Raw genomic sequence first — 27913 nt, 5'->3', positions numbered from 1 at the left:
TCTCACTTTCCCCTTCCTTTTGTCGGTCCCCCCCCCCCCCATTCGCTGGACTTACTTTAGAAGGCTGGGTAAAACTGGCAGGGGCGGCTGGCTCCCTTGAAAACGTTGTGGTTTCATTTTTACAAAAGTTGGGACTTGTGGGATCCCCAAAAGAAGCCTCCCCGAGAATCAGCAACAGAGTAAATTTATTTGCAAAATCGATTCTGCCTTTGTGCTAGGAATTTTCTTTCTCCTTCTCCCTGTCTTTCCGGCCTCTCTTTTGCATATCAGCTGCCCCAGGAGACCGTCGGTTCTGACTCTCACGCTGGGCCTCCCAAGGTCTGACAGTCCCCAGCTTTGGGCCAGGTACGCAGATAAGGCTTCTGTGCTTGGAGTGGGGGCAGCCAGTTAGTTTGCTTCCTCATTCTGGGTCTGAGGCTTCAGATCTTCAGGGTTTCACTAAAGGCACCCTAAGAAAAAGGAAAATGGAGACTTCGGTGGCTTTGATTTCTCTAAACCCCTTTACCCCAAGGTCAGTGCAGGTGACCAAATGGCTACAGCAGTAACAGGTACCCACTGAAAATCAACTCGCAGCCTTTGCCTAGGACACTGGAGGGCATAAGGCAGCGGTAACCAAGGCCTTGGTGCCCAGCCTTAGCTTCCATTACCCTTACCTCTTTTTGGTGTGCTGATGAGATTGTCAGTGTCTATACCTGGAAGGCCTGTGTGGAAGGTATAGGGGATTGACCCCAGCTCAGGCTTAGTTGCTGCACCCCAAGATGTGTGTGCAGGGGTGGAGCAGTCACAAGAGTCATCATCTTTTTGAGAGCATCAGACCCTTGCCCATCTTCCCTCTAAGGTGGTGGGGGAATGGGCCAAAGCACCTTCAGAAGATTCCCCCCTCTTTCCCTTGAAGCACCCCTCCCAGCAGCTAAAAGCCTGTATAAATGCAGAACTGGCAGCCTTCGCAGGACTTTTTCCTCCGCTTTAACCTTGCCCATTAACCAGAAAGTTTCTTCTTCTTCCCTCTCCCAGGCCCACTCAGACCCCCTTTCCACAGAAAATCCTTACGTGTTTGTTTAATGAGGGAAAGTTTATGTGTGACTTGGGCGGGGACAGATCTTGGGGTGGTGATGGTTTGGGGGTCTCCAAAGAGGGCATGGGGGCAGGTGTATCTGTCTGCAAGGCTGAAGGAGGCAAAAATCTCGGGAAACCTCACCGTTTGCGCCGAAAAGGAAAAAAAAAATCAACAGCAAGTCATAATGGGTCTCATTTCGGCTTAGTCACCCCCACCGTGCTTCAGTCGGGCGGCGGGGGCGATCGAAGCCTTGGTTTTATAGCTGTAGAGGAAAGAACTCGTAAAATGCTAACAGCTTTTATGCGCTGCGGCATAAACAACAACAGACTCTGGCTTTATTGCGTTTTATAGTTTGTTAAAGAGTTTACAGCCGTTTTTTGGGGGCTGGTTACCCAGCCAATTCCCTCCACACGATAGTTAAACCTTTATCAATAATAAGGAAATTGATCATTAAAGCTTTAAATATGACTACCTCGTTTGTTTGAAAATATGTTTAGGAGAGGAAGCTGTATGATTTGATAACTTGTATTAAAATACCAATTACATTTATAGGACCTTTTAAAACTCGGCGCAATTAAACCGTGTTCTTTTACATTTTTCCGAAGCGACCCTGACATTTAGAAAGACTCCAATTGCCTCGTTAAAATCGCGAAATTAACAGCGTGCCTACGCCAGGCGCAGCATTGTGGATGTGTGTGCGCGTGGTGTTTTTCCGTGACTCCCCCACATCAGTCTTTGGGGGTGGTCTGCGAAGGTATTTGATTTGTTGTGAGGCAAGAGATATCTCATTAATGTAGGTAGTTAAACAGATTTAATCCGTATTCGTTCTCTCTTTCCCCCTCCCTCTCCCCCTTCTCCCCCTCTCTCTCCCTGGGTGTTTTTCCCCCCCTTCCCCTCCTTTTTTTCCTGCCCTCTTCTCACTCCCTGGCGCTCTCTCGCTCTAGCTCTCTCTTGCGCGCTCGCTCTCTCGATCTCACCCTCGCTCTGCGTTCTGTCCGGGAGGAGTACCCAGAAGCCAATAGGATGCGGGGTCTCTAATGGATGCAAATGATGGTAAAAAGACGGGGCAAAATATGAAACAACTCATTTGGAGGGAAGTAAATCACCGAAAACTGTTTATGAACTGGCATCCCTTCTTCGAAATGTAAAGCGAGGACCTCTTTAAGTGGCGGTATATTTTTGTTTGGGGGGTGGGGGGGTGGGGGGGGAGGGCAAGCGAGCCGCGGCTGCCATGCAGGCTTAGACTTTTGCAGGCTTCGCTCTTCTATTCCTGGAAATCACAAAAAGTGTGGCGGCTTCGAGATCTTCTTCGCCTTTTCTTTCTTTTCCGTCCTTCCTTCTTTCTTTTTTCCCCCTCCTCCTCCCTTTTCCTCTCCTTTCCTGGCGAGGGTGACTAGGAGCCGGCGAATCCGCGTTTTTTTTCTCTCTCTGTCTCTCTCTCTCTCTCTCCCTCCCTTTCCCCCTCCCCACCCCCTCCCCAACAGCCCCCAACTACAGCCTGCGCCGCCGCCGCCGCCTCAAAATTCAATAAAATGAGCTCTTATTTCGTCAACTCACTGTTCTCCAAATACAAAACCGGGGAGTCCCTGCGCCCCAATTATTATGACTGCGGCTTCGCCCAGGACCTGGGCGGCCGACCCACCGTGGTGTACGGTCCCAGCAGCGGCGGCAGCTTCCAGCACCCGTCGCAAATCCAGGAGTTCTACCACGGGCCATCGTCGCTGTCCACGGCTCCCTACCAGCAGAACCCGTGTGCCGTGGCGTGCCACGGAGACCCCGGCAACTTCTACGGCTACGACCCGCTGCAGCGCCAGAGCCTGTTCGGTGCGCAGGATCCAGACCTGGTGCAGTACGCAGACTGCAAGCTCGCGGCCGCCAGCGGCCTGGGCGAGGAGGCCGAGGGGTCTGAGCAGAGCCCGTCGCCCACACAGCTCTTCCCCTGGATGCGCCCTCAAGGTGAGCTCCCGTCGGGCCTGCCAGGGTGGGAAGGGGCCAGGAGGGCCCCAGGCCGATCCAGGGAAGGGGGGCTGGGCAGGCAGGCCGGGAGCATCTTCTGCTCCTAGAGGAGGACTTGTGGGCTCCGTTCCAATCACCTACCTCTTTTCCCTTCTTTCCCACTTTCTTTTCTTTCCCCCCTTTTCTTTTTGCTTCCTTTGAAGGGGGGGGGGGTCGCTAAGCGAATTTCCTGAATCCATAAACCCCTCACTCTCCTTTACTTTTCTTCTTCTCCCCTCCTTCCCCCTTTTACTGTTTTATGGGGGCTGTGGAGAGTGGTGGGAGTGAGGGGCGCTCAGCGTTTGCACTTCTCAATTGCTTTATAGTTTAATTACCCTAAAGAAACTTTTCTTCTGGGGCAGAAGCTCTAGGGGCTTCTCAAGGTGGGTTCGTGGTCCCCACTCTAGCTTTTTATTCTTATTACCCTCTCCACATCCTTCCTCCTAAACTTTATGGCACTTTTAATATATTTGACCCCCCCATTCTAGTTCTAGTTACCAGGGGAAGGGGCTCCCCCTTTTTGACCCCCGCAGATTCAGTGCTGTCTAGTTCCCCCTCACCCCCCCCCCCCCGCTGACCGCGGCCTCTGCGCGCTCCCTCCCGCCCCCGCATAAGGGTCCCCTGCCCTCATTATCCTGGTCTCCTAGGCTGGTTCACGAATCTTCCAACCTTCTCTGTCTCTGCCCCCTCCCCCACCCGCCCCTCTGTCTCGCCCTTTCCCCCATTCCCAGCAGCCGCCGGACGCAGGCGAGGCCGCCAGACCTACAGCCGCTACCAGACCCTGGAGCTGGAGAAGGAGTTCCTATTTAATCCCTATCTGACTCGCAAGCGGAGGATCGAGGTATCGCACGCTCTGGGACTGACAGAGAGACAGGTCAAAATCTGGTTCCAGAACCGGAGAATGAAGTGGAAAAAGGAGAACAACAAAGACAAGTTCCCCAGCAGTAAATGCGAGCAGGAGGAGCTGGAGAAAGAGAAGCTGGAGCGGGCGCCAGAGACCGCCGAGCAGGGCGATGCTCAGAAGGGTGACAAGAAGTAGGCTCCAGTTGGGACTGCTTGGGCCGGGGCTTGCCCGCACGTCCGCCGGTCCCTCCCGCGACCACGCCGCTGTCGCCCGCTCCCCCGCCTCCGAGAGCTCCGGCCCCGCGAGCGGAGCCAGGAGCTGGGCCTCCCACCGCAGCGTCCCCTGCCGCGCCAGTCCCTGCTAGTGGTAGTATCTCGTAATAGCTTGTGTGTGAGCTACCGTGGATCTCCTTCCCTTCTCTTGGGGGCCAAGGGGGGGAAAAAGAAAAGGATTTTAAACAAGGACTCCCTCGTCTTGCGAGGGTGAGCGACTGCTGCCTGCCAGAGCCCCCCTCGCCCCTGCCCCATGTAAAAAAGCCTCCTTGTGCAATGGTCTTTTTCCTTTGAACGTGCTCCTTTGTAATGACCAAGGTACCGATTTCTGCTAAGTTTTCCCAACAACATGAAACTGCCTATTCACGCCGTAATTCTTTCTGTCTCCCTCCCACTTTCTCTCTCTCTTTCTCTCTCTCTCTTTCACCGCGTCCTCATCTTTCCTCGCAACCCAGCTCCCCGCTGCCCTCTCTAGCTCGCTGGCTTTCTCTCTTGCTTCTCTCTTTTCCTCCTGTCCCCCCCCCCCCTTTGATTTGACAATTTTGTCTTAAGTGTTTCTCAAAAGAGATTACTTTAGTTAGCATGCGCGCTGTGAGCAATTGTTAAAAGTGGTCTTAGGTTTGCTGTGAAGAGAATGTATCCTGTATCCGTGAATTGCTTTATTGGGGGGAGGGAGGGCTAATTATATATTTTGTTGTTCCTCTATACTTTGTTCTGTTGTCTGCACCTGAAAAGGGCGGAAGAGTTACAATAAAGTTTACAAGCAAGAACCCGAGACTGGCCCGGGCTGGCGCTCCTCATTCGCTCCCAGGCGCCTAGCTGGGTTGGGGTGGGGGGTTGGGGGGGTGGAGGAGCTGGTCAGCAGTCTCCTGGGCTGGCCTAGGCTAGGTCGCTGAGAGGAGGGGGCGGGGGCTGGAAGCAGGTGGTGCGAGTCCCGGGGCCCAGAGGCGCAGGGGGTGAGGGAGGCGGCTGCACGTGATTGGAGGAGAGAGGATCAAGGGAGGGGAGCCAAGAGAAACCCCCTCCCCTTGCGTTCCTAGGCTGCTGGGCCCCGGAGACTCCAGCGCCCGGGCCGCTCTGGAGAGATGTGCCCAAGCTGGTGGCTGTATCCCCTGTCACTTCTCTCTTTGTTTCCGTGTGTGTTCTGACCGGAGGGGGGGGGGCGAGGGAGGGCTTGGGGAGGGCGGATGTGGAGTAGGCTGCTGAGTTTATATTTCCATTTTTCTCGGACTCAGGTTGGGGAAGCAGGAGTAGAGGGAAGAGGTTCCTCCCTACCTTCCCTCTCTGGGACATCGCCACTTTCTCCCAGTTTCTAGGCCGCGGCTTGCCGCAGCCTTCCTTCCTTTGCTGCCTCTGCCTCGCTGGCAGCCACGCTCCACTGAGTGAGGCATCCGCCTTCCGGAACCGGGAAAGCAGCAAGCCGGACCCAAACCGCCCTCCTCCCTTCCTTTTTATCCCCACCCTCATTCCGTTCTTTTTATTATTATTATTATTTTGTGTATCTTTTTATTGGCACCTTCTTTTTTTCATTTAGTCATTAGAAATCGCAGAGTCCAACGCCTGTGTTGGGTTGGATTCCTGCCTTTGGAAAGCCTTGATCCACCTCCAGCACTACAGCTGGGGCACTAAGAGAGAACCTGGAGGTCAGGTTCACCTCCGTACCTCGTTTTAAGAGAACAGCAGCAGCCTGGATGAATTAGCCCGGATTAATAAATACTCGGCCAGCACCCACCCACCAAGTTGCGCACATTCAATTCCTGCGTCTGTCTCTCGCTCTGTAGCCGGCTGGGGGAAATGGGTGGGGGGTGACAACACGGGTCGCTCAGATGTTATTTATTTTCCCTCCCACTCAATTCCTTCCTCCCCAAATCACGCCTGCAAGCTGCCTCCAGCCCGCGGGGTTCGACAGCGGCCCTTGAGCCCCCAGCCCCAATCCGCAGAGCTCGGCCTTCCCATTCATTATTGATCATATTTTATAAATCCAACGCCACACAATTTTTTCCACATTACTGAGAGCCGCCGGGAGGCCGTCAGATCATTGGCCGAGGGGGTATCACGTGGGCCGAGGTCACGTGGGCCAGAGAGGAAAAAGGGGGTCCTTTTTGGTGTAAATCTGGACTCTAATTCTGTAATATATCAAGGAATCTCGTAAAACCGACACTAAAACGTCCCTGACTACAAATCATCCGGCCAAATTATGAGTTCATTGTATTATGCGAATGCTTTATTTTCTAAATATCCAGCCGCAAGTTCGGTTTTTGCTCCAGGAGCCTTTCCCGAACAAACTTCTTGCGCCTTTGCTTCCAACCCCCAGCGCCCGGGCTATGGAGCAGGTCCCGGCGCCCCGTTCTCCGCCTCGGTGCAGGGCCTGTACCCCGGCGGGGGGGGCATGGCGGGCCAGAGCGCGGCCGGTGTCTACGCGGCCGGCTACGGGCTCGAACCGAGTTCCTTCAACATGCACTGCGCGCCCTTTGAGCAGAACCTCTCCGGGGTGTGTCCGGGCGACCCCGCCAAGGCGGCTGGCGCCAAGGAGCAGAGGGACTCGGACTTGGCGGCCGAGAGTAACTTCCGGATCTACCCCTGGATGCGAAGCTCAGGTAACGCCGCGCACCCAGCGGTCCCGAGCCGCAACGTCCGGGCCACAGTCCCCGGAAGGTCCCCTTTTCCCGCAGGGCACCCCTCTCTGTGTCCAGGATACTCCTTGCTTCAGATCGGCCATTGCCACGGCGTTTAAGTCTGGGCTGGGACCTCGCGCGCCGCCCCCACCCCCAGTTTTGCTCTCAGGCCCTGGCGGATCTCTTTTTGCCGACGCCATAGCGCTCAAAGCCCCCAGCCCGCCCCCAACCCTTCCTCCGGGCCTTTTAGCTTTAAATATTTATCAGCAGGGCCGGCACAGGCTGGAGAGGAGGCCGTTTGTCTTGCCTAGGAAGGCTGGGGCTTGCAGAGAATAGCCATTAGGGTCTCTCTCCTCTCTCCCCCCCACTTCCCTGCCTGAGAGCTCAATTCTGGGTGTATGTGTCCCCCCCCCCCCAGCCCTAGCTCGAGAAGATATGGAGGAGGGGGCCACGGAGCTAAGCAGTTCTCCCCTCCCCCTTCCTTTCCAGCCAACCCCGCTCCCCCATTATTCCCATCAGGACAATTAGAGGTGGGCTCTAGAGGCCTGGCGGGAGGAGGGGGTACAGAAGAGCTGAGGACCCAGCCAGAGACGTAGAGCCAGAGAGAGGTGAAGGGAGTTTGTCTGAGGCCCAGAGCCTCAGAGTCTGTGACTCCTTCTGCCCCTGGTGGACTTAGGAGGGCGGACTACGAGAGAGGCAAAGGCTCTTGAGAGCATAGCTTTTCCAGGTGCTTTTCCTAGGTCTCCGTGGATCCTTGGGGGGAACAGCCAAGAATGGAAGTATCACTCCAGAAGGATGACTTTCCTTTTGCGGGGAGGGTTAGAACTCTACGGAACCAAACCAAGACTAGCAAGTGCAAGCCACCCAGCAGCTGCTTCAAGAACCATAAAACACCAAAGCTTCCACCAGGTTCTTCCAATGCCCACTCACACATCCTTTTAAACAAACAAACAAACAAACAAACAAACAAAAAGAAACCAAACATTTTCTCAAAGCAGTTGGGCTTGGGAGCCAACTCCAAGGCGCAGAAGACCCAAGACTATGGTCAGAGACTCTCACTCATCAGGGTTGGAGGCCAGGGTTCTGTTCAGGGTTTCTATTACCTACCCTGTTATTGAACTGGCTTTGCAGTTGGTTTACCAACTCCCCACCTTACCCTCATAAACATTTCAGTTTGACTTACATTTGACTGGAAATCAAGACCCTTAGCCCCTCCTCTCTCCTGCCTCCTTCCCAAGAGGGCTGACACCAGCTGCTCCCCAAAGTCTCCTAGGGTTCTGGGCCTAAGCCGGAAGTTCTCAGGTGTTCAGCCCCACCATAAGAATCCCTGCTTTCCTTTCTGATCCAGGCCATGGATCTTCCTTTCTTCCTTGCAGTCCTGGAGGCCAGAAGATTGCTTCAGACAATTAGATTATCTGGGCAGGAAGGCAGGCAGGTAGCCAGACCTTGCTTGATACTTTACTGGGGAAAATGTCATTAGAATATAGCTGCTGTTAGACTAATAATTTCAAGATTCAGGGAAGTAAATTCTTGCCTCTTCCCCTTTCCATGACAGGTTTGGGTGGGGACTGGGCCTAAGAGGTCCTTTGTTTCTTTTCTTTCCTTCTCAGACCAGGCCTGAAGCCACCACTCTGGCACACTAAACCGGTTTCCAGAGCCTCTTACCTCTAATCCATCTCAAAGGGAAAGGGGAGACTTGGAGCCCCTGGCCCCAGAAAGTGACTGAGGATTCATTTGCCCCCATTCTATGCTAGCCTCTTAGAAACAGAACTTTCAGGAGCCAGCAACTGAGATCTACCTGGCTTTCAGAAGCTCCAGACTGAGAAAACCACCCTTTGTGGATAATCCGACTATCTGGTGTGGTGGGCCTGGCCTATAAACCCAGCGCTTGGCACTTGGGAGGATGAATCAGTATTGCTACCAGATTGAAGCCACCCAAAGGCTACATAGCAAGATCCTCCTTGAAAAGCAAAACATCTCTTGTGGACATACATACAAACACACGCGCGCGCGCACACACACACACACACACACACACACAGAAGAAAAAGTAATATTATCCTCGAGAAGCTTAGACAGTTTTCTGCACATGGCAGAGAATAGGGTTCCATGAAGTGTAGAACAAAATATACAAAATGGTAATTTGGATCTGGTAAATATGGTCTCTTACTGTCCTCAGGCCTCACTATGGAAGGAGGTGGGAATTCTCTTGGTGTTTTTCACATACTGATTTTTTTTTTCTATCCTTTTCTCCTAAATATTGTGAGTAGGAACTGACCGAAAGCGGGGCCGCCAGACCTACACGCGCTACCAGACCTTGGAGCTGGAGAAGGAATTCCACTACAATCGCTATCTGACTCGGCGGCGTCGCATTGAGATTGCGCACGCGCTCTGCCTCACCGAAAGACAGATCAAGATCTGGTTTCAGAACCGACGTATGAAATGGAAAAAGGAGAACAAAACCTCAGGCCCGGGTGTCACTGGCCAGGATAAGGCCGAAGCAGAGGAGGAGGAAGAAGAGTGAGGGGCAGGGAGAGCGGAGAGGAGGAGACTGAAGAGAAGAACCCAGCTCTGGAAACTGAAGCATGAAATGCAAATAAGGGGAAAACTATTTAAATGAAGCAGTTTAAAAAATAATGAGTGGGTGAAATTTGGGCTTCTCAACACTGTAAAAAAAATACTACCTATGAGAAAGTGTGTTGTCGCTTTGTGCATACTACCTTTGTATGGGAAGGACATACTACCTGCTCCATGGCTTTCTGGAATGTGCCTCCCCTTTTCTATGTTGCTAGTAAGGTCTTTGTAAAATCTTGCTGTTTTGTAAGCCCTCTTTGACGCTGTCTTTGTGGACTGTGGTTTCTTGCCTACCCTGTACTTCCCGGTAGCAGCACTCAGTGGGCCTTAGGGAGCTTCGAGGACCCACTAGCTCTGTGTCCTGTGCACTTCGCTGCTGATCCTGGCTCCTACCCTTTCCCATGAGCCTCTTTCTGTATATCTGAAGGATGGAGAATAAAAACAGGATTAAAAATCAACAGCTTTTGTACTTTCTATCTCCCTCTGGCTGGGAGGAGATGAAGGCTGGTGGTGGGTGGCTTGGGTGGGTGTCTCAGAGTCCCTCTACTGGCCTTGTCTTTCTGTGCTGGGTTTGATTTTATTTCCCTGATGCCCCCCCCATCAACTAATGATCCCCAATCTCTCTCTCTCTCTTCCTTTATACTTTCATCAAAATACACAATTCCCATATTTACAAGCTGACAGTACACAAATGTATACACTGTTACAGTCACAAATAAAATAAACATAGACATCCATGTATTCACAAATACACATACAGGCTTTCACACAATCCCGGCTCCATGCCCAGAACACATGCTTTCACATTCACACACACTCAGAAGTAAACATGCATTCACAGACACTCAGACACATTCATACACACCACTGTACATTGGATTCTAAACAGATTCACACATTGGATTCTAAACAGAGACTCACATTTGCCCCCAAGTAAATCCATCTACTCATCTACGAGACCATAAGCTCAGTTACACACTCCCAAAACCTCACAAAAAAAAAAACCAATTTAAAGTTTCACAAATGCTTTTCCTTATCCATGCCTTTAAAGGGGACTATGAGATCCGAACCTGGTGTCCAGGCTCAAATATTGTGATGAAGTTCAAAATGGTAGGCCTCAAAAGAGACAAACAGAAGAAAAACAAAGAATGAACACCCTGGTCCATTCCACCTCTGAAGCGGTTTGGTCAGAGGCCTGGACAAGGAGTAGAGGCCTCTTGGCCGGCCCAGTGCAACTTCCTTGTCAGAGTGCTTATAGCTTTCTTCTCAGGCGGCAAGCATTTTCGGTCAGCATGTTTTTTTTTTTAATTTCAATTTATTCTTTACTTTATATATTAAAATCTATTTTATTCTAGATTGACAAGGGAGATCCATATGAAATTTTAAAACTGTACAAAAACCAGTCCCGTGAGCCAGAGCCAAGAGAGTTTACCGGACTGGGGTGACCGCAGTGAGTTTGGCGGTGCATCGGCCAGGGCTTCCTCTGCGTTGTTCAGCCTGCTCTTGAGTGCCGCCAACCTGGAATCTTCTGAGGGGCACACACGGGAGGGAAGGGAGAAGGAAAACATAAAATTTAAAAATAAAATTATTTCAATTATTTCGTTTTCTGCATTAGGTCACCAGAAACCCAACCTAAAATGTAGAGGTTTTGTTTTTGTTTTTGTTTTTTTTTTTTGGAAGCCTGGAAAAGCAGAGTGAGTTATTCTTAATTTTTGCAAATCCTTGATTGCTGGACAAAACCCTAAACGGTAGTGTCTTTATACCTAGACCTGCGGGGTTGATTTTTAATATTTATTCGTTTACAAATTCTCGATTGCTTAAAGAACAGTATCTTAAGCCAAAAGGGTTTGAGAAAGGTGGTTGGTTTCCGGGAAAATATGCTTCATTTGCGTTTGTGAGAAAAGGCCTCAAAAACCTGCTGCTTCTCCAGTAGCGACCGCAGCAACCTCTGCAGAGCGCAGAGATTTCTCCTAGGGAACCTGGTCCCGAGAGCAGGCGTTTAGGCGGGAGAGGCCGAGGTCTGCTTCTTCCTTCCCCAGTTTCTGGGGTGCTGAGGTGGAGAATCTGCTTGTTGGACTAATCAGGTCTGGCTCCCTTCCAGGACACCTTCCCTCCAGAGGCAAAAACTAGACCCTGAGGGCCGACCCCCCCTCAACACACACCTGCAATGCTGCAAGTCTCACAGGTGGGGGAAATCCCACAGACTCTAGGGTTAGGAATGGGGGCGGGTGTTCAGAACAGGAGAGGGGGTGTAGGAGCTTTCTTTTCGCCACGACGCAAAGGGCAGCATCCAACGCCGCTACTGTTCTTGCCTCACCTTTCCATCTCCTCAGAACAGTCCCATGTGGAAGATTTGGGGGAAATTTTTACTATAAAAGACAGGCAGAGCTTTTGAGGAAAATGTGGAGACTCCAGAGAAAACCCCGATTCTAGCTGGACCTCTGTGGCTTCTCTACCTTGCATTTTTGCACCCCAAATCTCACTCCGTCTCGGATTGGGGTTTTCCTAAAATGAGAAGGGGAAGAAAAGAAGATGGCGACCGAGAAAAGGGTTGCTGGTGGAGCAGCCATGAAGAAATGCAATAAATTCCTTGTTGTTTTATGAAAATTTACAACTTTGTGATAGAAGTTTATGAGTGGTTGAATCCAGCGATTGGCCGGCGCCGGTCATGTGGCCGGGCGATCGTGAACATGAACTTTTTATCATTTCCCTGGTGGTTATAATGCAGCATTCTTTTGGACACCACACCTAGGTCGGAGCACTGCCGTCCTTCAGGGCTCCAGCCTCTTGATATTTTTATACCTCAATATCAGTTCGATATAGCAAAAGAGAGATGAAGAGAGAGAGAGGGGGGAGAGGAGAGAAGAGTAAGTGAGAGAGGGAAGGAGGGGTGGGAATTACACAAAAGAGAGAACCAAAAATAATTTTGATTTCTAAGTTAATGTGCTCGCTGATCTGGGATTTTCAGTCATCATGAAGGGTAAATGGACAATCGGCCCAGGACTGAAGCCCGATACCATTTTTCAAAGCCAGAACTTACTCCATTTTCTATGCAAATGTCAGAAAAGCGAAACAACCTCCCTCTCAAGTCTGAGAGAGGGAAACGACGGCTCTCAGGTTGGGACAATATTATCGGGAAGCTGAAGAAACCGAACGCGCCTTTTCCCCTCCCTCCCCACCCATTTGAATCCGGAGAAGGAAAAAACCCCAAGTTCTGCAAAGGTAAGGGAGATTCTACAATTCTTATTCTTTTGCATCGTTTTTTTTTTTGCAGGGGGTGGGGCTTAGGCTTTTCTTCCCCCTCCCCCCCATCCCAAGATCGGGTTGAACCCCACCTCTGGGCGCTGCTGGGAGAAGCTTCCCAGGAAATTCTGTGGTAAAGAGAGGGGTGGCTGCTTCCTGGAGGGGGAGCCGCTGCAGGGAAGATGGGGGGAGAGAAACGGAAAGTGGCCTCGGAGGCCAGTTTTATGCTGCCTTTTAAGCTGGGAGAGAGAATGTGGGGGTGTCTGGGCTGCAGAGGAGCTAGCCAGTCGCTCTGGCCCTGGTGGATTTGTGCTCACCTCCCTCCATCTCTCCCTGGTCCTGGCCTCCCCGGATTGCCCCCGTGCGGTTTTCTTGCCCAGTGTGGGTAACGGCGATTTCCCCGGCTGCGTTGGCACGAGGGGCGGTGGCGCTGAGGGACGTCCTGGTCTCAGTAGGGCCTGGAATCTCCGCTGAGGCCAGCCAAGGGCAGGGAGGCGGCTAGAGTGACAGAAAAAGGACAATTCACAGAGAAATGTTCGCTATCTTCCTCCGGAGACATTTCTGAAATTAAAGGGCTGTGGGTGAAGAAACCCAAAGCGAGGGAGACTCCCCAGGAAGCTAGCCGAGGAACGCCCAGGTCTCTTGCCACTCCCGCCGCCCGAGGGAACCTCGTCTTCAGGGAGAGAGTTTTGTGGTTTTAACGCGGTAGGTTAAAGTCTGTTGGTCTGTGTGTGATCGATTCTGTTACCTGTGTTTTATCGGTATAGGATGTGTGGATTTTGGTGGAGAAAATTGCATATCTGACATGGAAAGATTTCAAACTTTCCTGGATTCAAATGTGGTGGTTGTGAAATGGTTTTAGCATGCTATTTCAGGCTTATACACAAAATAAATTTGATGTGGGTGTACGGCTCAGGGGAGGGAGGGCAAGGAATACAAAACAAAACGGAAACCTAACTAGAGAATCCAATGGTGTGGGCTAAAAAGCCTCCAAAGGAGGCTGAGTTCCGAGCTAAGTCCTGTCTCTCACCGCCCAATTTTGTTGCCTAGCTTTCTGAAGGTGGGGGAGGGTGGGAGGGCTGCTGAGTATGAGACAGATTCTTAAAGAAGCTGGGGTAGGGTTCAAGTCAGCAGGTGAGGGCTAAGAAATGGGGTGAAGGGTCTCTAGGGAAGCTATCCGCAGAGAAATAAGTCACTTTGGGCAGGAAGGACAGGGGACATTGTGAATTACTTTGGTTTGCAGGACCAGAGATTGGCTGACTTCCTTTCTGTTTCTTAAAAGCCTGTGCAGGTCGTTCAGGCTCAGACTTCTGGTTGTCTAGAATTTTAGGATCTGGGGCAAGTGTGTGCCTACATTGGTCTCCTGAGCTATTAGGAAAAGGAAACTCAGACACTTGTGGCATAGGACTGTGGCTCCCTGGGGGGCCAGATGAACAGGCCTGGACTGGGCTCCTTGAAACACATTGATTTCTTAGCAAAAGGAATTAATCGCTAGCATCTAGGACTCTTGGATCTTATTCGCGACGGGAAAATCCCCCCAAACCCACTCAAAGTAAAGGTCTCCCCCCCCCCCCATCTAGTCTTGGTGGATTATAAATCGTCCCTTAGACAATTTCCTCTGACCCAAATTATGCAGTTTGCTGCCATCTACCGTCCGTTCGGGGACAGGCGGCTTTGGCACAGCCAGCCTCTCCCCGTGTCCTGCGTGTTTGCTTGGAGCTCGGGCCGCGCGGTTCGGTAGGATTCAGACCCTACCGACGCTCTCTGCTGCATCTTAGTCCCCGGGTGCACATTTTAGAAAACGGAATGAGTCTTTTGTCACATCATCCTCAACCGTCTCTCATCTCCTGCAGACCCTCCACTCATCCCAGCCACAAACCTGGAGGCTGGCAGAGGAAGAGGCAGATGCTGAGAGAGGAGTAATACTATATATAACCCATGGACCGGGGGTACTGAGTCAAAGGGTTGAGAGTTCAGCCCCACGACCCTCATCAGCACCTAAGACACGAGACACAATTGGGCCTCTGGAGAGGTGTGAGGCCAAATATGTTCAAGGTTTATTTAGTTTTCTTTTCAGCCAAGGGGGGGGGGGGCGGTCAAGGGAGGCGCCGACCGGGCAGTTCCACTCGGTTGTTAAAGACAAACCCAGTCTGTATTCTTACAGTTGGTTTGTGGGTATTGCCAATTCCTAAGCTGTTGAGTCCGTGGTGAAGGAGTTGAACTGAATTTTCTGGAAACTGGCGGTGTCTGCAAGTGAGTGTTGGTCCCTTCCCCCATTCTCGATCGTTTCACACGAAATCGGCGCAAAAAAAAAAAATGTCTTTGGTGGATAATCGGGAGTGAGGAGAAAACATTAAAAAACCAAAATCTCTGTAATTTCCGTTCCTGTGGGACCCCCTCACACCAGGTTAACGGAACCGCTTTCCCAGAGGGGGTGTCGAGGGCTGGGTGAGCGCCCTCAGCCTCTGCGTTGGAGTCTTGACTCCGGTCTCACCGGTTACTGATTAGCTCGGGCTTTCAAGCTGCTAGAGGAAGCTCTGGCTGCCCCTTTCAAGGTGCGGTGGCCCCCCGTTCCTGGGCGGGGGGCTGCAGGAAATTGCCTGCTGCGCCAGGCTGGCCAAGGTGTTACTAAGGTCTGGCTGTGTAGTGCTGGGGGCACACACCCCCGCCGCGACCCGGCGCCCTAGACGACTCCAGAGTCTGAGCCTCTCTCTGGAACAGGTCTTTAAGCTTTTTTCCTCTCTGCTTGGAAAGAGTGACTTTCTGGCGGCTGCACCACCGGGCTTAGTGAGTCGCTCCACAGGAGGCCCCGAGGGATCTAGCAGGAAGATTTGCGGCCCTCCTAAATTTTTTTCTTTTGGGCAATCAGAAGGAAATATAGGGAGGGGAAGTCAAGCTACTGCAGAGGCTTGAAACACTTCGGGGCTCTTAGGGTAAGGGTGAACGGGGGAGTGGCGTGAAGGCTCACCCACTCCTCCTAGAAGATCAGAGAGATGCCGCTCATTTGCATAATGGAAATGAGGTCTTTGTACCTCGATTTGGATCAGTCGATATTAGGGCAGAGTGTTCAAGTAAAGAGCCTCTTTCCAGTCTGTGGGAGCCACCACATTGCACCATTGGGGAACATTTCAGACAACCAGAATCCAGGGGGAGAATTGGGTTTAAGAGATTTTCATCAGCCCCACCCCAGGTAAAGTTGGGGATGGGATAGGAGAAGGTACTTTCTATTTAAGGAGCTGGGGGGGGGTGCTTTATATCTTAGAGGAAATAGGAAGCCTAGCTATTGTCTCACCTCCTCCTCATGAAGGCAGGCAAATGCTATTCCTAAGAACATCGCCTTCTGGAGATTTCACTCCTGAGCTGAACATGACTTCGGCAACATTTCTCTGGGAGTTGGAATGTGTGTGCTTACCCACGAGACTGCAGACTCAAAGCACAGAAAATCGCAATTATAAATCCTGCCTGTGGGTTAGCAGGACAATCCCTGTGCTGTTACTGAAGACTTGGTGTACATTTATTTCCCTCCCTCGGTGATAGAGAACTGCCTGCTGCCTGCTGTGTATTTACATATTTCCTGGTGGAGACAGACAAACGGAGGTGGAGGGAATCACAGACAGATCAGTAGAGATCTGGCTCCAGAAACCAGGCGGTCTCTGGCCCAGCTCTGCCTGCCTGCTCTTTTTCCCAAACAAACGGATCAGATGAATAAACGCTCATAAATACCTCTGAGCTTAGATAAGAGCGATGAGGCGCTATTTCCTTTCATGCCCGACTCCAGGCGCCCTGGTCCTGCCCATAGTGGCTCCATCTCCAGACAGGCAACCTGCAGAGGTGAGGTTAATTTGAGGGCTGCTACTTTAAAGGATAAAGCAATTATTTTCCTGCTTCTATCACAGGGGAAGGCCTCCTCTCTCACCTCCTCTGACTTTTTTTTATTAAAAAAAAAAAACATGGGCCATCTTTAACATACCACCTTTCCTATGATGAGGGCATTGTGACCAGGGAGAAGGGCTGAGGCCCAAGGCCCAGCCTCAGTGGCAAGATTGGGGGAGGGGTAAACATTCTTCTGCATCTTGTTCCCTTGCTGAAACAGCCGGGTACTCCTTTCTCAGTATAGGCCCAGCCATTTCTAGGTTGGAGCATTTCTGCTTTCTTCATCATTAGAAGGTTTTAGGTCTTTTTAAAAAGTCCACCTCCCCCGCCCCCATGGTTTCAGGCTAAAGAGAGAGACACCCAGGGATGGTCATTGTGCCACAAAGGGGCAGCCTAGCAGTTGCTTTGAGTTCAAAGAGCTTCAGAGGCCACTTTGCAGCCAAATAAATCCTCACTTTTGATCACCCACCCTCAGCCCTTTCCTATTATCAGTGGGCAGAAGTGGACCACAAAAAGGAGCCCAAAAGAACAAGGCAGAGGTGGGTCAGCCTGGCCTGACCCCAGACATCATTCTTACACCCATTCCCCCCATGTTCGGGTTGGAAGGGAGGTTATACTCTCTTAACTGTCTGACCTGTGTGTGCATATTAGAACGTCAGAAATACAGTGTGTGCCCTAGCTTGAGGTCTGTGCTCATTTTCTCTGGGTGAGAGAAGAAAGCGAGAGTGTAGACAGATATAGGTATAGTCTTCCACTCTCACGTTTTCGGGTGGCAAAGCAGGTGATACAAACAGGAGGCACTGGAGGGGACAGGAGAGTGGTTAAGAGACCTGACTGGAGGGTTGTGGGTGTCAAAAGTTAGAGTGGGCATGCCAGGTGAAGATTGAAAGATGGTTACTGAGTCCCTAGGTGGACTTAACAGCCTTCCTTCCTTAAACGAAATTTAAATCAAGTTTTGGGATGGGATTTCAGAGGTAATTGACAATTCGTAGAGAAAGCAGGACAGAAGAGAAGGTTCTTTTCAACGGGCTCCCATCTTCTCCAATGAGGAGCTGAAGAATTACTCCCCCCCCCTCAAAATAGGGTTTCTCTGAGTAGCCCTGGTTGTCCTGGTACTCAGTTTGTAGACCAGGCTGGCCTCGAACTTGGAGATCTGTCTGTCTCTGCCTTGCAAGTGATGGGATTAAAGGCATGCACCACAACCATCCATCTACTCACATTTCTAAGAGGGCAATTTCATCCCTGTATCTCGATTTACTGGGACATCCTTGATTTTAAAGCTCTGTAGCCAGGAACTATTCTTACATCATTTGGGGTGAGGGGTAAGGATGGACTGAGTGGAAACAGAGTGAGGGGTGCAGGCAGAACAGAGATGCAGCAGAGTCACATAGGCCAGGGCTTGAGGCTTTCCCTGCGCTCTAGATCACCAAATTTAGAGATTGTTAGTTTCTTTCTCCGGAGCCCCAATCCCAGTCAAGACTGCAACCAGGCAGGCTGAGCTGTCTCGGACTTAAGGACCGGCTTGTCAGAAGCTACTAGACTAGTGGAGCAGCCAGAGGGAGAAGCTTGGGCTCACATAACCCTGGCATTTCCTTCTTCTGGGTCTTCTAGGCAGAGGGATCTGGCTTGCCCCCTCTAACCTTGAGAATTGTGGAGAAGCGGGGATCTGATAAACCTAAGCTTGCGAGGGGGAGAGACAGACCTGATAAACAGGACAAACGATTTTCCAAACCTACTAAGGAGGACGTTTCTTCTTCCCCTGTTTCTAAAATGAAGCAAATTAGCGGACAACCCAGTTTTCCCTTTACCAGCACAAATCCCTAGAAACAGACCTTCCCCCTTCATTCTCTCTCAACGAGATTCGTGGGCATTTACCCAGACCTCCCTTGAGGGAACGGGCCCGTGCAACGCAGGGGTTAACTTTTCTGAAAACACAATTAACTTTTCCCTATTCCTGCGTGGAGTGGGGGGAGGGGTGTATTTATTTCATCACTGGGGAATGGGGTGATCTCCATCCAAATGTTCCCTCCTCCCTCAAAAGCACAGACGCTTCTTTCGCAGATCCTACGTAGGTGGAAGAGGAAGAGAGAGAGAGAGAGAGAGAGAGAGAGAGAGAGAGAGAGAGAGAGAGAGAGAGAAAGAGAGAGAGAGAGAGAGAGAGGAGGGGGAAAAAGGTTGATAGGTTTGTGCGCGGGTCCCTCGTGCGGGCTGCGCTCCTCCTGGGTGCTGTTTGACAATTCCTGCCTCTGCCATTGGTCAGTGTTGGATCAGATGGTTGTATTTCCTTCTGGCCCTCACTGGCACCTCGCCATCCCCCCTCAGCTAAAACCCAATCTCGGCTATACTACTAATAGGCGCGGCGCTCGGACTATAAAACACAACAAATCATAAACCCGGCGGAGCAGCAGCAGCCGCGCGCGCCTCCCCTCCCGATGAGTTCCTATTTCGTGAACTCCACCTTCCCCGTCACTCTGGCCAGCGGGCAGGAGTCCTTCCTGGGCCAGCTGCCGCTCTACTCGTCTGGCTATGCGGACCCGCTGCGGCACTACCCCGCGCCATACGGGCCGGGACCGGGCCAGGACAAGGGCTTTGCGGCGTCCTCCTATTACCCACCAGCCGGCGGCGGTTACGGACGGGCAGCGCCCTGCGACTACGGGCCGGCGCCTGCCTTCTACCGGGAGAAGGATGCGGCCTGCGCCCTCTCCGGCGCCGACGAGCCGCCCCCGTTCCATCCAGAGCCGCGGAAGTCTGACTGCGCACAGGACAAGAATGTGTTCGGAGAGACCGAGGAGCAGAAGTGCTCCACGCCTGTCTACCCGTGGATGCAACGCATGAATTCATGCAACAGTGAGTGAGACTTCCCGCTGTCCCGCGCGGGGGGGGGGGCATGCAGAAAGGCAGAACTAGTGAGTGTCTCCCCCACCCCACCCCGTTCCCCCACTGGGAACTAGGTGGGTATCTCAGGAGAGGGGGCAAGATTAGGTCCCTGCCTCCAAAGCGGTTCTCTTGCCCACTGAAGTTGCAAAGTTTGCAAAGTCCCAGCTGCACACACAGTAAGGCAGGGGGAGTATGTGGGCTCTCTGAGTTAGGCCAGAGATAGGCTTGCTGATCAGGAAGAGGACAGGGGACTCAGTCTCTGGTTTTGCCTTCTTCTGTGTGTTATACACCTCTCTTATCCAGATCGGTCCGGGTCTCCCCACCCAAAGATCACTCCATTAAAAACAAAAGTGCGTCATGAAGGGGAGGGGGTGGCATGAAGCCGGCAAGGGCAATTTAATGGATCCTGGACTGCATTTCCCTGGGGCTGGAGGGGGGGGACTGGGAAGCAGGGAGATACCGGGAAAGTGGTGGTAGTCTGGGGAAGGAGGCATAAGAGGGGACAGGCGGAGGGAGTGAGAGGGACAAACCGGCGCCTGGGTCTCAGGTTGGATTATTTGTAGGCTTCAAGTCCCAATTGATGTCCATTAGCGGGACACGAAAGTGAGGAGTTGTTAATGCGGACTATGGATCGATCCACGTCATTATGGATTAAGGGCCAGAATCTATCATTGAGTAGGGTAGGGAAAGCTGGATGGATAGAAAGGAAAGGAAAGATACAGCAAGTCAGAGACACACCTGGACGGCCCCTCCCCCCTAAGCTCAGGTGCCCCTCTCCTCCCCTCCCCTCCCCCACCAAAAGTCTAGACAGAAAGAAAGCACAGGCCTAGGAATCCAGGAGGGAATCTGGAGGGGGCGCTGGAGGAGTGAGAAAGAGGGACTAGGAAATGGGAGAAAGGAAGGAGGACTAGTAAGCATCATGTTTGAAGACTGAATGGGGGAGGGGGGCTGTGAGCTTGGTGTAACTCCAGGCCTCAGTTTCTCCTTTCTGCGTAACAGGTTCCTCTTTTGGGCCCAGCGGTCGGCGAGGCCGCCAGACGTACACTCGTTACCAGACCCTGGAACTGGAGAAAGAATTTCACTACAATCGCTACCTAACCCGGCGGCGGCGCATTGAGATCGCGCACGCCCTGTGCCTGACCGAGAGGCAGATCAAGATCTGGTTTCAGAACCGGCGCATGAAGTGGAAAAAGGAGAGCAAATTGCTCAGTGCGTCTCAGCTCAGTGCGGAGGAGGAGGAAGAAAAACCAGCCGAGTGAAGGTGCAGCAAAGGGAGGGGGGACGCGAAGGGAGAGGCCTGTAGGGGAACCGAGGGCACCCGAAAGCCCCAGAAGGCTCTGCGGTCGGGGGGAGTCTGGGGACTAGCTCTCCAGCGCAAGACGGGCGGGGCCCAAGCGCTCTCCTGGACGTCCCCGCCCGCAGAACTCTTCCTGGGCGCTTGAAGGCTGCCCACCCAGCACCCCAGCGCCTCCTCCCTCCCCGAAGAACCCACCTTGGCCTCATCAGACTCCCTGGTGAGAACTGAGAATCGGACTCACTTGACGTCTCTGGAAGCAGAGCAGAATGCTCTTGTCCTTGTCGAGTCTCATTTCGTCCATGTCCCCCGTGCACGGTTCAATGGTAGATTCTCTGTCCCCTCAACAGGGACCTGAAAGACTCCCTACCCCAGACTTGTCTCTCCTACCCCCTCCCCAAAACCACTGGAAGGAGCACATACTACCTAGAATTAAGAAGAGGAGCCTCAGAAGAAAACAAAGTTCTATTTTATTAATTTTCTATGTGTTGTGTTTGTAGTCTTGTCTTAGCTCGGGACGTGAAATACTTCGGTAATAATATTAATATTATTAATAATGATTATGATGATGATAATAATAATAAAGACGTGAAAACTCGCAGCTCAGTCACATCCAATTATTCCCTGTCATTTTCCCCCTCCATAGCCCCAGCAAATCCTGTCGTCCCTAAGCCTGAACAGCAAAGGTGAGAACCATGGTCGCCTCAGGGCCTTTCCAGCCACCATACTCAATTCAATTCGGGAGTTACAGTTGAGATAAAAGCAGGAATCAAAAGCAGGGACCAGCATTAGGTCCTCCCAGGCCCCAGCGTTGGTTGTGCCTTCCTCGGTGCTAAATCCACAATTGCCTCTCCTATTCAGACTTGAGGGAGGGATGACGGAGAGAAGCCTTTCCCCTTCTTGTTCCTTAAGCTTGCCTAGGTAGTGAGACTCTGGAGGGATGCCACTGGAGGCCTCCTAGCCCAGAGCCCTGGAGAGACTGAGTTGGGCGGGTCTGGGCGCCTCTGCAGCGTTTTTCTGTCTTCTGCTAGCCAAGGCCCCTGGCCTTTGGCCCGCCCACATGGCTGTCTCTGCCGGCCTTGGCCCTCGGTTCTCTGGCCTATTGCTCCGGAGACTGAAAAATGAGGCCACTGGGTATCTCTCCACAGTTTGTCTACAGGCTTCAGGGTGCCCCTTCCCATATTAAGTAGGAGTTCTATGACAAGGAAGAGAAGGAGAACCAGGGAGCAGGAGGCCGCAAGGTCCCGACTTTATCTGACTCTTTGGAAACCTGAGGACAGGGGACCAGGTGATGGGGCATTTGATCTCATCTTCTCTACCCAAAACCGTTTATTCTTTCTCTAGTTTCTCTCTCACCCAAGCCGCAAGCTGCAGGCACCGTTTTCTTTTCTTCCTCCTCCCTCTCTCCCTTTTCTATTTTTAAAGAAAATATCTGCCTGGCAGAAGGGGCCCAGCTGCGGAGATCTCTGGCTGCCCAGCGGGTTCAGCAAGGGGCCGCCGGTCTTCTGAACCCCTTCCTAGGAAGGCTGGAAGGCAGATGAACAAATTCTCCAACTGTTAGCCACCCGCAGAATGAGGCTTCGGATCTGGCCTCCGAACGAGATAACTGGCATCTGGCGAGATTGTTAAGGGGTTCTGTTTTAACCCCAAACTCTCACATACGAGTTGTCACCCAAATCTCCACCGCCTAGGCGGTGGCTGCTCTAAGCTGCCTATCCCGGCTGTGTTCCTCTTCCAGGGTCCCTGTCCAGCTCGGTTCCTAGGCCTATGCTAAGGATGCGAGATCAGAAGGAGAATTTCAAACTTCCCAGGGGCCCAGGAGAAGGAAGAGCTTCTCTGCCTCTTCCAGCCTCCTGCCCAGCCTTGCGGCTCTCTGGCGTTTTGGACCCGCCACCGAAGTCTCGCCAGGAAGAAGGCCTGGTTGAGCTAACGGAGATAACTCGTAATAACTCGTAATAATTGTTTTTTTTTCTCACACAACTTCTAACCCTTCCTCCCCCATTTCCTTACCCAACTTGGGAACTGACAAAGCTTAAATAGGGAAGGTCAGACAACTAAATCCTTGGTCATACTATCCAGAGTTAAAATAATAATAGTAATAATAAATGATGATAATAATGTCAGAGAGAAAGACATAAATAGAGGGAATAATCTCACCCTAACAAAGTGGGGAAAAGACTCAAACCTATCTTCCTAAAGGTTCAACCCTGCGTGTGAGCCGCGGGGCCGCGTTTCTTTCTTGCTTGGCGGTTGCACAGAGCCAGTTGGGAGGTTGCCGACGCCGCCATGGCGGCCTGCGGTCCGCGCTCCCGTCAATCGCCGGGAGGTGGCGCGCTCTGCTTAGAGGCCAACGCCAACCTTCTCCCTGTTTCTCCCCCTTCTCTCTTTCTTCCCCCCCCCCCCTTCGGAGGCTCGCATTGAATCGGCCCTAACGATTCTCGGATCGTCATTATTTGTAACCATAGAGCATGAATTACCTCTTGAGGTCATCAGCGAGAATTTACGACTGGTCAACAAAAGCACGTGATTCCCTAACGCCCCCCCATCCCCCTTCCAACCCCCCCCATATTTGGCCGCATACATAGCAAAACGAAGTACAGTGCATCGCTATAATTCATTAATACATCATAAATCGTGAAGCACAGGGTTATAACGACCACGATCCACAAATCAAGCCCTCCAAAATCACCCAAATGAGCTCGTACTTTGTAAACTCCTTCTCGGGGCGTTATCCAAATGGCCCGGACTATCAGTTGCTAAATTATGGCAGTGGCAGCTCTCTGAGCGGCTCTTACAGGGATCCCGCTGCCATGCACACCGGCTCTTACGGCTACAATTACAATGGGATGGATCTCAGCGTCAACCGCTCCTCGGCCTCCTCCAGCCACTTTGGGGCGGTGGGCGAGAGCTCGCGCGCCTTCCCCGCGTCAGCCCAGGAGCCCCGCTTCAGGCAGGCGACGTCCAGCTGCTCCCTGTCCTCGCCCGAGTCCCTGCCCTGCACCAACGGCGACAGCCACGGCACCAAGCCCGCTGCTTCGTCCCCTTCCGACCAGGCGACCCCAGCCAGCTCCAGCGCCAATTTCACCGAAATAGACGAGGCCAGCGCGTCCTCCGAGCCTGAGGAAGCGGCAAGCCAGCTAAGCAGCCCGAGCCTGGCTCGGGCACAGCCAGAGCCCATGGCCACCACTACAGCCGCGCCCGAGGGGCAGACTCCACAGATATTCCCCTGGATGAGGAAGCTTCACATCAGCCACGGTAATTCTCCATCTCTTTTTTGTCCTCTCCGTATCCCTGTCCTGTGCTGGGGGTGAGGGGGTGTGTGTGAGGAAAGCTTTGACTTTGCCTCAAATATAGATTCATTCCCCCCCCTCAAAAAAAGAGGGAGAACTGTTCAAAGGGGCCCCCACAGCTCCATGAACAGAACCAAACAGGGTCTTTTGCTGGGGGTGGGCATTTAAAAAAAAAACAATTTGTTGCCGGGCTCAGCTTAGGTTTTATTTTTCCAGCTAGTCACCGGCTTTGGGTTGAAAGATAAGATTTGTGTATTGTAGGGAGGGGTCCTGTTTATTCCAGGAATTTTGAGACGCAGCTAGCAAAGAAGAAATGGGCTGTAAACGGAGCTTTCTAGGGCAAAAGTGCAGCGACTCTCCTCCCTTCCGGGGCTAAAGGCCGCCTGAACCCAGCCTAGGGTGAGGCACTGGGAAGGAGCAAGAGACAAAGCCGGGAGCATTCACTAGCACCAGAAGTGGGGGCTGCTGGGGAAGGGGATGAAGAAATAGAGGCTGGATGCGGGTACCTGGAGTGAGGAGGATAGGAGCTGCGGTGAGCTGGGTGCTGGGGACGCCTGGGTCCTGCTCCCCGCCCCCTCCCACTCAGTGCCCCCCTCCTTTAACCGGAATAACGTTGCCTCCGGGCTCTTCTCTAACTGCTCTAGATATGACTGGGCCAGACGGGAAAAGGGCCCGGACCGCCTATACTCGCTACCAGACCCTGGAGCTGGAGAAGGAATTCCACTTCAATCGCTACCTGACCAGGCGGCGACGCATCGAGATCGCCCACGCGCTCTGCCTGTCCGAGCGTCAGATCAAAATCTGGTTCCAGAACCGTCGCATGAAGTGGAAGAAAGACAACAAACTGAAAAGTATGAGCCTGGCTACAGCCGGCAGCGCCTTCCAACCATGAGCCCATTCGGAGGAGCCCTGGGCGGCCCAAGAGCCCGCACCACCCCCAGCCCGACCCTTCCAATCCTCCCTGCACTGCCGCTGCCCGCTGGGGACCTGTTCCCACGAGCCTGTCTCGCCCCAGCCTTGTGTTACAATTTTTCGTTTGGTCTTAGGTCTTCCCATGGCTCCCTCTCTCCTGGACTGGTTATCTTGTTATTATTGTTAATAATTATAATTATTATTATTTCCCTTCCATGCTCCCCACCTCCCTTGGCTCGTCCCCAATTGCCAGTGTTTCTGAATGTCCTCGTGTCTGTGGGTGCACCCCTTTCCCCAGGAAAAAGAAAAGAAAAAGAAATTCGCATGTTTAATGTGACTTCCCTTCCCTGTCTGTGTTCTAACTTATTTATAAAAGGATAATGGCTGTATTTTGAGTGTCAGCTGGAAACTTCCATAAGGGGCAGCAGATGAGTTTGGGTAGTGCTGGGCCCAGCTGAGCTGGCCTGAGAAATGGAGTCTATGATTGTGTCTCTTTTCACCCACCTCATCCTTCTTCAGCTCCCACTCCCTAGGCCCAGGTCTCCGGAGCAGTGGCTTGTTCCTGGGGTGGGAAGGGGCCAGGGAAGGACCAAAGTGCGGATGTGGAGAAGAGAAAAGGAAAGGAGTAAGCATAAAGCGCCTGCTGCCTGGTAGGCCCCACAAGGCCTGGCCTGGGAGTGTATGGAATCAGAAAAAAGCCTCGGTGTAAAATGTCTTGTGATTTTTTCTCTGTGAATCTGTGGGTCTGGCTAGAAGGCCCAAAGCTTGTAAATATGGGGCTAGTCTGGGTCAGGCCAACCACTTCCTTACCCATTTCGCTTCCAAGACCATTTGTAGTGAGCGAGAGGTTGCTGTGTGTGTGTGTGTGTGTGTGTGTGTGTGAAATCTGTCTTTGCCAGGCCTGTCTCAGTGATTAGCTTTTGGTATGTCTGTAGCTTTCCTTGAAGTCAAATAAATGTTTTCCCCACTCCATTGCCTTCCTCTTGTCTTTTCTCCGAGGGTCTGCCTCTTTCACCACTGGGCACAAGCTATCCTGAGACCATCTCCCATAAATCTAGGGCATAGGGAAGGGAAAGTAGGATGTCCGCCAGAAACCCCTTGAAGCCACCTAGGTTGGGCCAGGAGACAGGCCTTCCTGCCTGGGGTGGTGAGAGGCCCAGGAACTTCATATGGGCCTTAGCTGGACTCCATCCTGACTTCCCTCCAGGTGACTTGCAAAGCCTCTGAAAAAAAATGCTCCAGGAAGAGTTATTTGGGCCTAAGTACTGAGCAAGAAGTCCTGGTATTTTGAGACTGGTAAAGGCCTGCCCAGATGCCCAGTCTCCTGTTCCAAACCCCAGTTAAGTTCTGCTACTCACTGAAGAAAGACAAAACAAAACAAAACCAAACAAAAAACCAAACCACAACTCAATTTCAAAGGTTTCCTGCCTCACTGGGCCTTCTCTGCACTTTTCAAGGGGTCCTCCTCTCCAGGGGTCCCGACTGACCTTCCCCTCTTGATTAGGGTTCCTCCTGAAAGGCCCCTGGCTCCCCCTCCAGCCTGGTTCAGGACCAGGGCCCAGTCTTCCTCCATCCAGTTCAGCCTCCACCCTGAGCATAAGAGTCAAGTCTGGACACTTACCCGGTCAATCCCTTCCAGCTGGGCCCAACTTCTTACAGGACCTGGGGGGAGGGGGAGCCGGTGAGGAGATGGCGAGGGTCTTGGAGGGTGTATTGGGCCCTCCTTCCCTCTCACCCCAAGACTTTGTCCCCCTTTGCCGAAAGCAAACTATCCCAAAAGTCGCTATGACATTTAGATGTCAAATGGATAGGGGTTTTATCTCGAAGTTAGATCGTAAAAATCGCCGAGAAGTCAGACAGATACCCCTCACTGGCTCGAGAAAGTCACGTGAGGTCCATAAAGTTAGTTTTATGGTTTTGGGGAGTTGACACCGCGCGGTATATTTCACATTCTCCAGAAGGTTAAGTGACACTTTAACTGCTCACTGTGGTGGGGAAGGGGGCAGAGGTAGGTGAGCGCTCTTCCAGCTTGGAGCAGCCGGAAAAGCCCAGGAAGGCAGTGGCCAGAGCCCAGGCCCAGCACTCCACAGTAAGTCGCTTCCAGCTTTCGATTTCTCCCTTTGCAGTTTTGGGGCTTGGAATGTGAGGAGAAAATTTTGTTTCCAGTAGGGCTGTAGACTGGGGAAATGTAACAGTTTTGTTTTTGTTTTTAACATATACCCAGTTCTGAGGAACCGGGTGCCTAAAGTGAGGGCTCAGTTCTGTAAATCCTCAGTGGTGGGAGGTGTCTGCTGCTTATTTAAGGGAGCACCCCTGGACTCTGTGGAGAAGGGGGTTCATGTGGGATCCATGCTCCTTCAATCTCTTTGGAAATTAGGGTCCAAGAAAGAGGGGTGCGAACAGCTGGAATAAAGTTTGGGTGTGGTGGAGGGGTGTTTCTCTGCTGACTGTCCTCAGGTAGATCTCCCCTTACTCCCCAGGAAAGAAACATCATGAGATTGGTTCATCTGGGACGTTTTGAGGGCATCCAGGCGGGCACTTTTCCCTAGGTACAGTTGAGAGACAGAGCCAGGGAAAGGCGGCTGCTGTGGGCCACCTTATCCTAGAATGCTCTCTGGGTTTGGGATTTCTGTTCCCCATAAAAAGCATCCACCCCTGCACTCCCCATGGTCTCCCCAGGATTCTCTAGAATGGGAGAACTCCCTGTTCTCATACCCAACTTCAGCTTGTTGGTCCCAGTTTGATTTCTTTTGCTGGTTTCTAAGAAGGAACTTGAGTCAAAATGAGGGATGGGGTGGGGGGTGGGGGTCCATAGTCTTCAGTTCTAAACCTAATTTCTGACTAGAGACGTGAAAGAAGAGGGCTGCCTTCCAGGTCTGGAGGATGTAGGTATGTCTAACTAACCAGTCGCGAATACAACCTGCCCAGGAACCTAGGTCACCAAAGAAACCCAGGTGCTTGTCTTTTCTCTTTTCTCTTCCTTCCCCTCTGGACTCTGAATGGTCTCTTTGTTTTGTAGCACCGCAACCAGAAGTGTTTCCAAAATTGCCTCCCTCCGTGGGAGCCT

General features: G+C 52.1%; 5 protein-coding genes and 1 long non-coding RNA gene across 9 annotated transcripts in view; 5 read left to right on the top strand and 1 right to left on the bottom strand.

Moving 5' to 3' along the window:
• Nucleotides 1-166: 166 nt before the first annotated feature.
• LOC146893268 (uncharacterized) lies at nucleotides 167-26778 on the bottom strand. 2 transcript variants are annotated; one of them, XR_015738760.1, is made up of 5 exons: nucleotides 26468-26778; nucleotides 16324-16423; nucleotides 12918-13098; nucleotides 10790-10885; nucleotides 167-449 (listed from the first exon to the last, which is right to left on the bottom strand). It is a non-coding gene; the product is annotated as an uncharacterized LOC146893268 (long non-coding RNA). The 2 variants fall into 2 exon arrangements; XR_015738759.1 differs by lacking the exon at nucleotides 167-449 and having other exon boundaries at nucleotides 10666-10885; nucleotides 26468-26775.
• Nucleotides 1791-4943, top strand: Hoxb8 (homeobox B8). 2 transcript variants are annotated; one of them, XM_087910054.1, is made up of 2 exons: nucleotides 1791-3013; nucleotides 3787-4943. In XM_087910054.1, exons 1-2 carry the CDS (start codon nucleotides 2590-2592, stop codon nucleotides 4089-4091), a joined length of 729 nt encoding a protein of 242 aa, XP_087766180.1. In that variant the 5' UTR covers nucleotides 1791-2589; the 3' UTR covers nucleotides 4092-4943. The 2 variants fall into 2 exon arrangements, with proteins under 2 accessions (XP_087766180.1, XP_087766179.1); XM_087910053.1 differs by having other exon boundaries at nucleotides 3784-4943.
• On the top strand, nucleotides 6227-9815 carry Hoxb7 (homeobox B7). The gene is made up of 2 exons (XM_048450919.3): nucleotides 6227-6765; nucleotides 9054-9815. The coding sequence occupies exons 1-2, from the start codon at nucleotides 6366-6368 to the stop codon at nucleotides 9305-9307; spliced, it is 654 nt and encodes a 217-aa protein (XP_048306876.1). The 5' UTR covers nucleotides 6227-6365; the 3' UTR covers nucleotides 9308-9815.
• Hoxb3 (homeobox B3) overlaps nucleotides 12448-27913 on the top strand; it is a 55246-nt gene continuing 39780 nt past the window's right edge. The window contains exon 1 of the mRNA XM_085695703.2: nucleotides 12448-12579. The gene's annotated coding sequence lies outside the window, so the exon portion shown is untranslated. The remainder of the gene's footprint in view (nucleotides 12580-27913) is intronic.
• Hoxb6 (homeobox B6) lies at nucleotides 12662-21245 on the top strand. Of its 2 annotated transcripts, XM_085695702.2 has the most exons (3): nucleotides 12662-13305; nucleotides 18828-19320; nucleotides 20350-21245. In XM_085695702.2, exons 2-3 carry the CDS (start codon nucleotides 18906-18908, stop codon nucleotides 20607-20609), a joined length of 675 nt encoding a protein of 224 aa, XP_085551828.1. In that variant the 5' UTR covers nucleotides 12662-13305; nucleotides 18828-18905; the 3' UTR covers nucleotides 20610-21245. The 2 variants fall into 2 exon arrangements, with proteins under 2 accessions (XP_085551828.1, XP_048306874.1); XM_048450917.3 differs by lacking the exon at nucleotides 12662-13305 and having other exon boundaries at nucleotides 13696-19320.
• On the top strand, nucleotides 23264-25818 carry Hoxb5 (homeobox B5). The gene is made up of 2 exons (XM_048450915.3): nucleotides 23264-23899; nucleotides 24579-25818. The coding sequence occupies exons 1-2, from the start codon at nucleotides 23338-23340 to the stop codon at nucleotides 24824-24826; spliced, it is 810 nt and encodes a 269-aa protein (XP_048306872.1). The 5' UTR covers nucleotides 23264-23337; the 3' UTR covers nucleotides 24827-25818.

This window comes from Myodes glareolus, chromosome 9 (assembly GCF_982192425.1).
Source record: "Myodes glareolus chromosome 9, mMyoGla1.1, whole genome shotgun sequence".
Taxonomy (NCBI): Eukaryota; Metazoa; Chordata; class Mammalia; order Rodentia; family Cricetidae; genus Myodes; species Myodes glareolus.
This window is presented reverse-complemented; position numbering and strand designations above follow the sequence as displayed.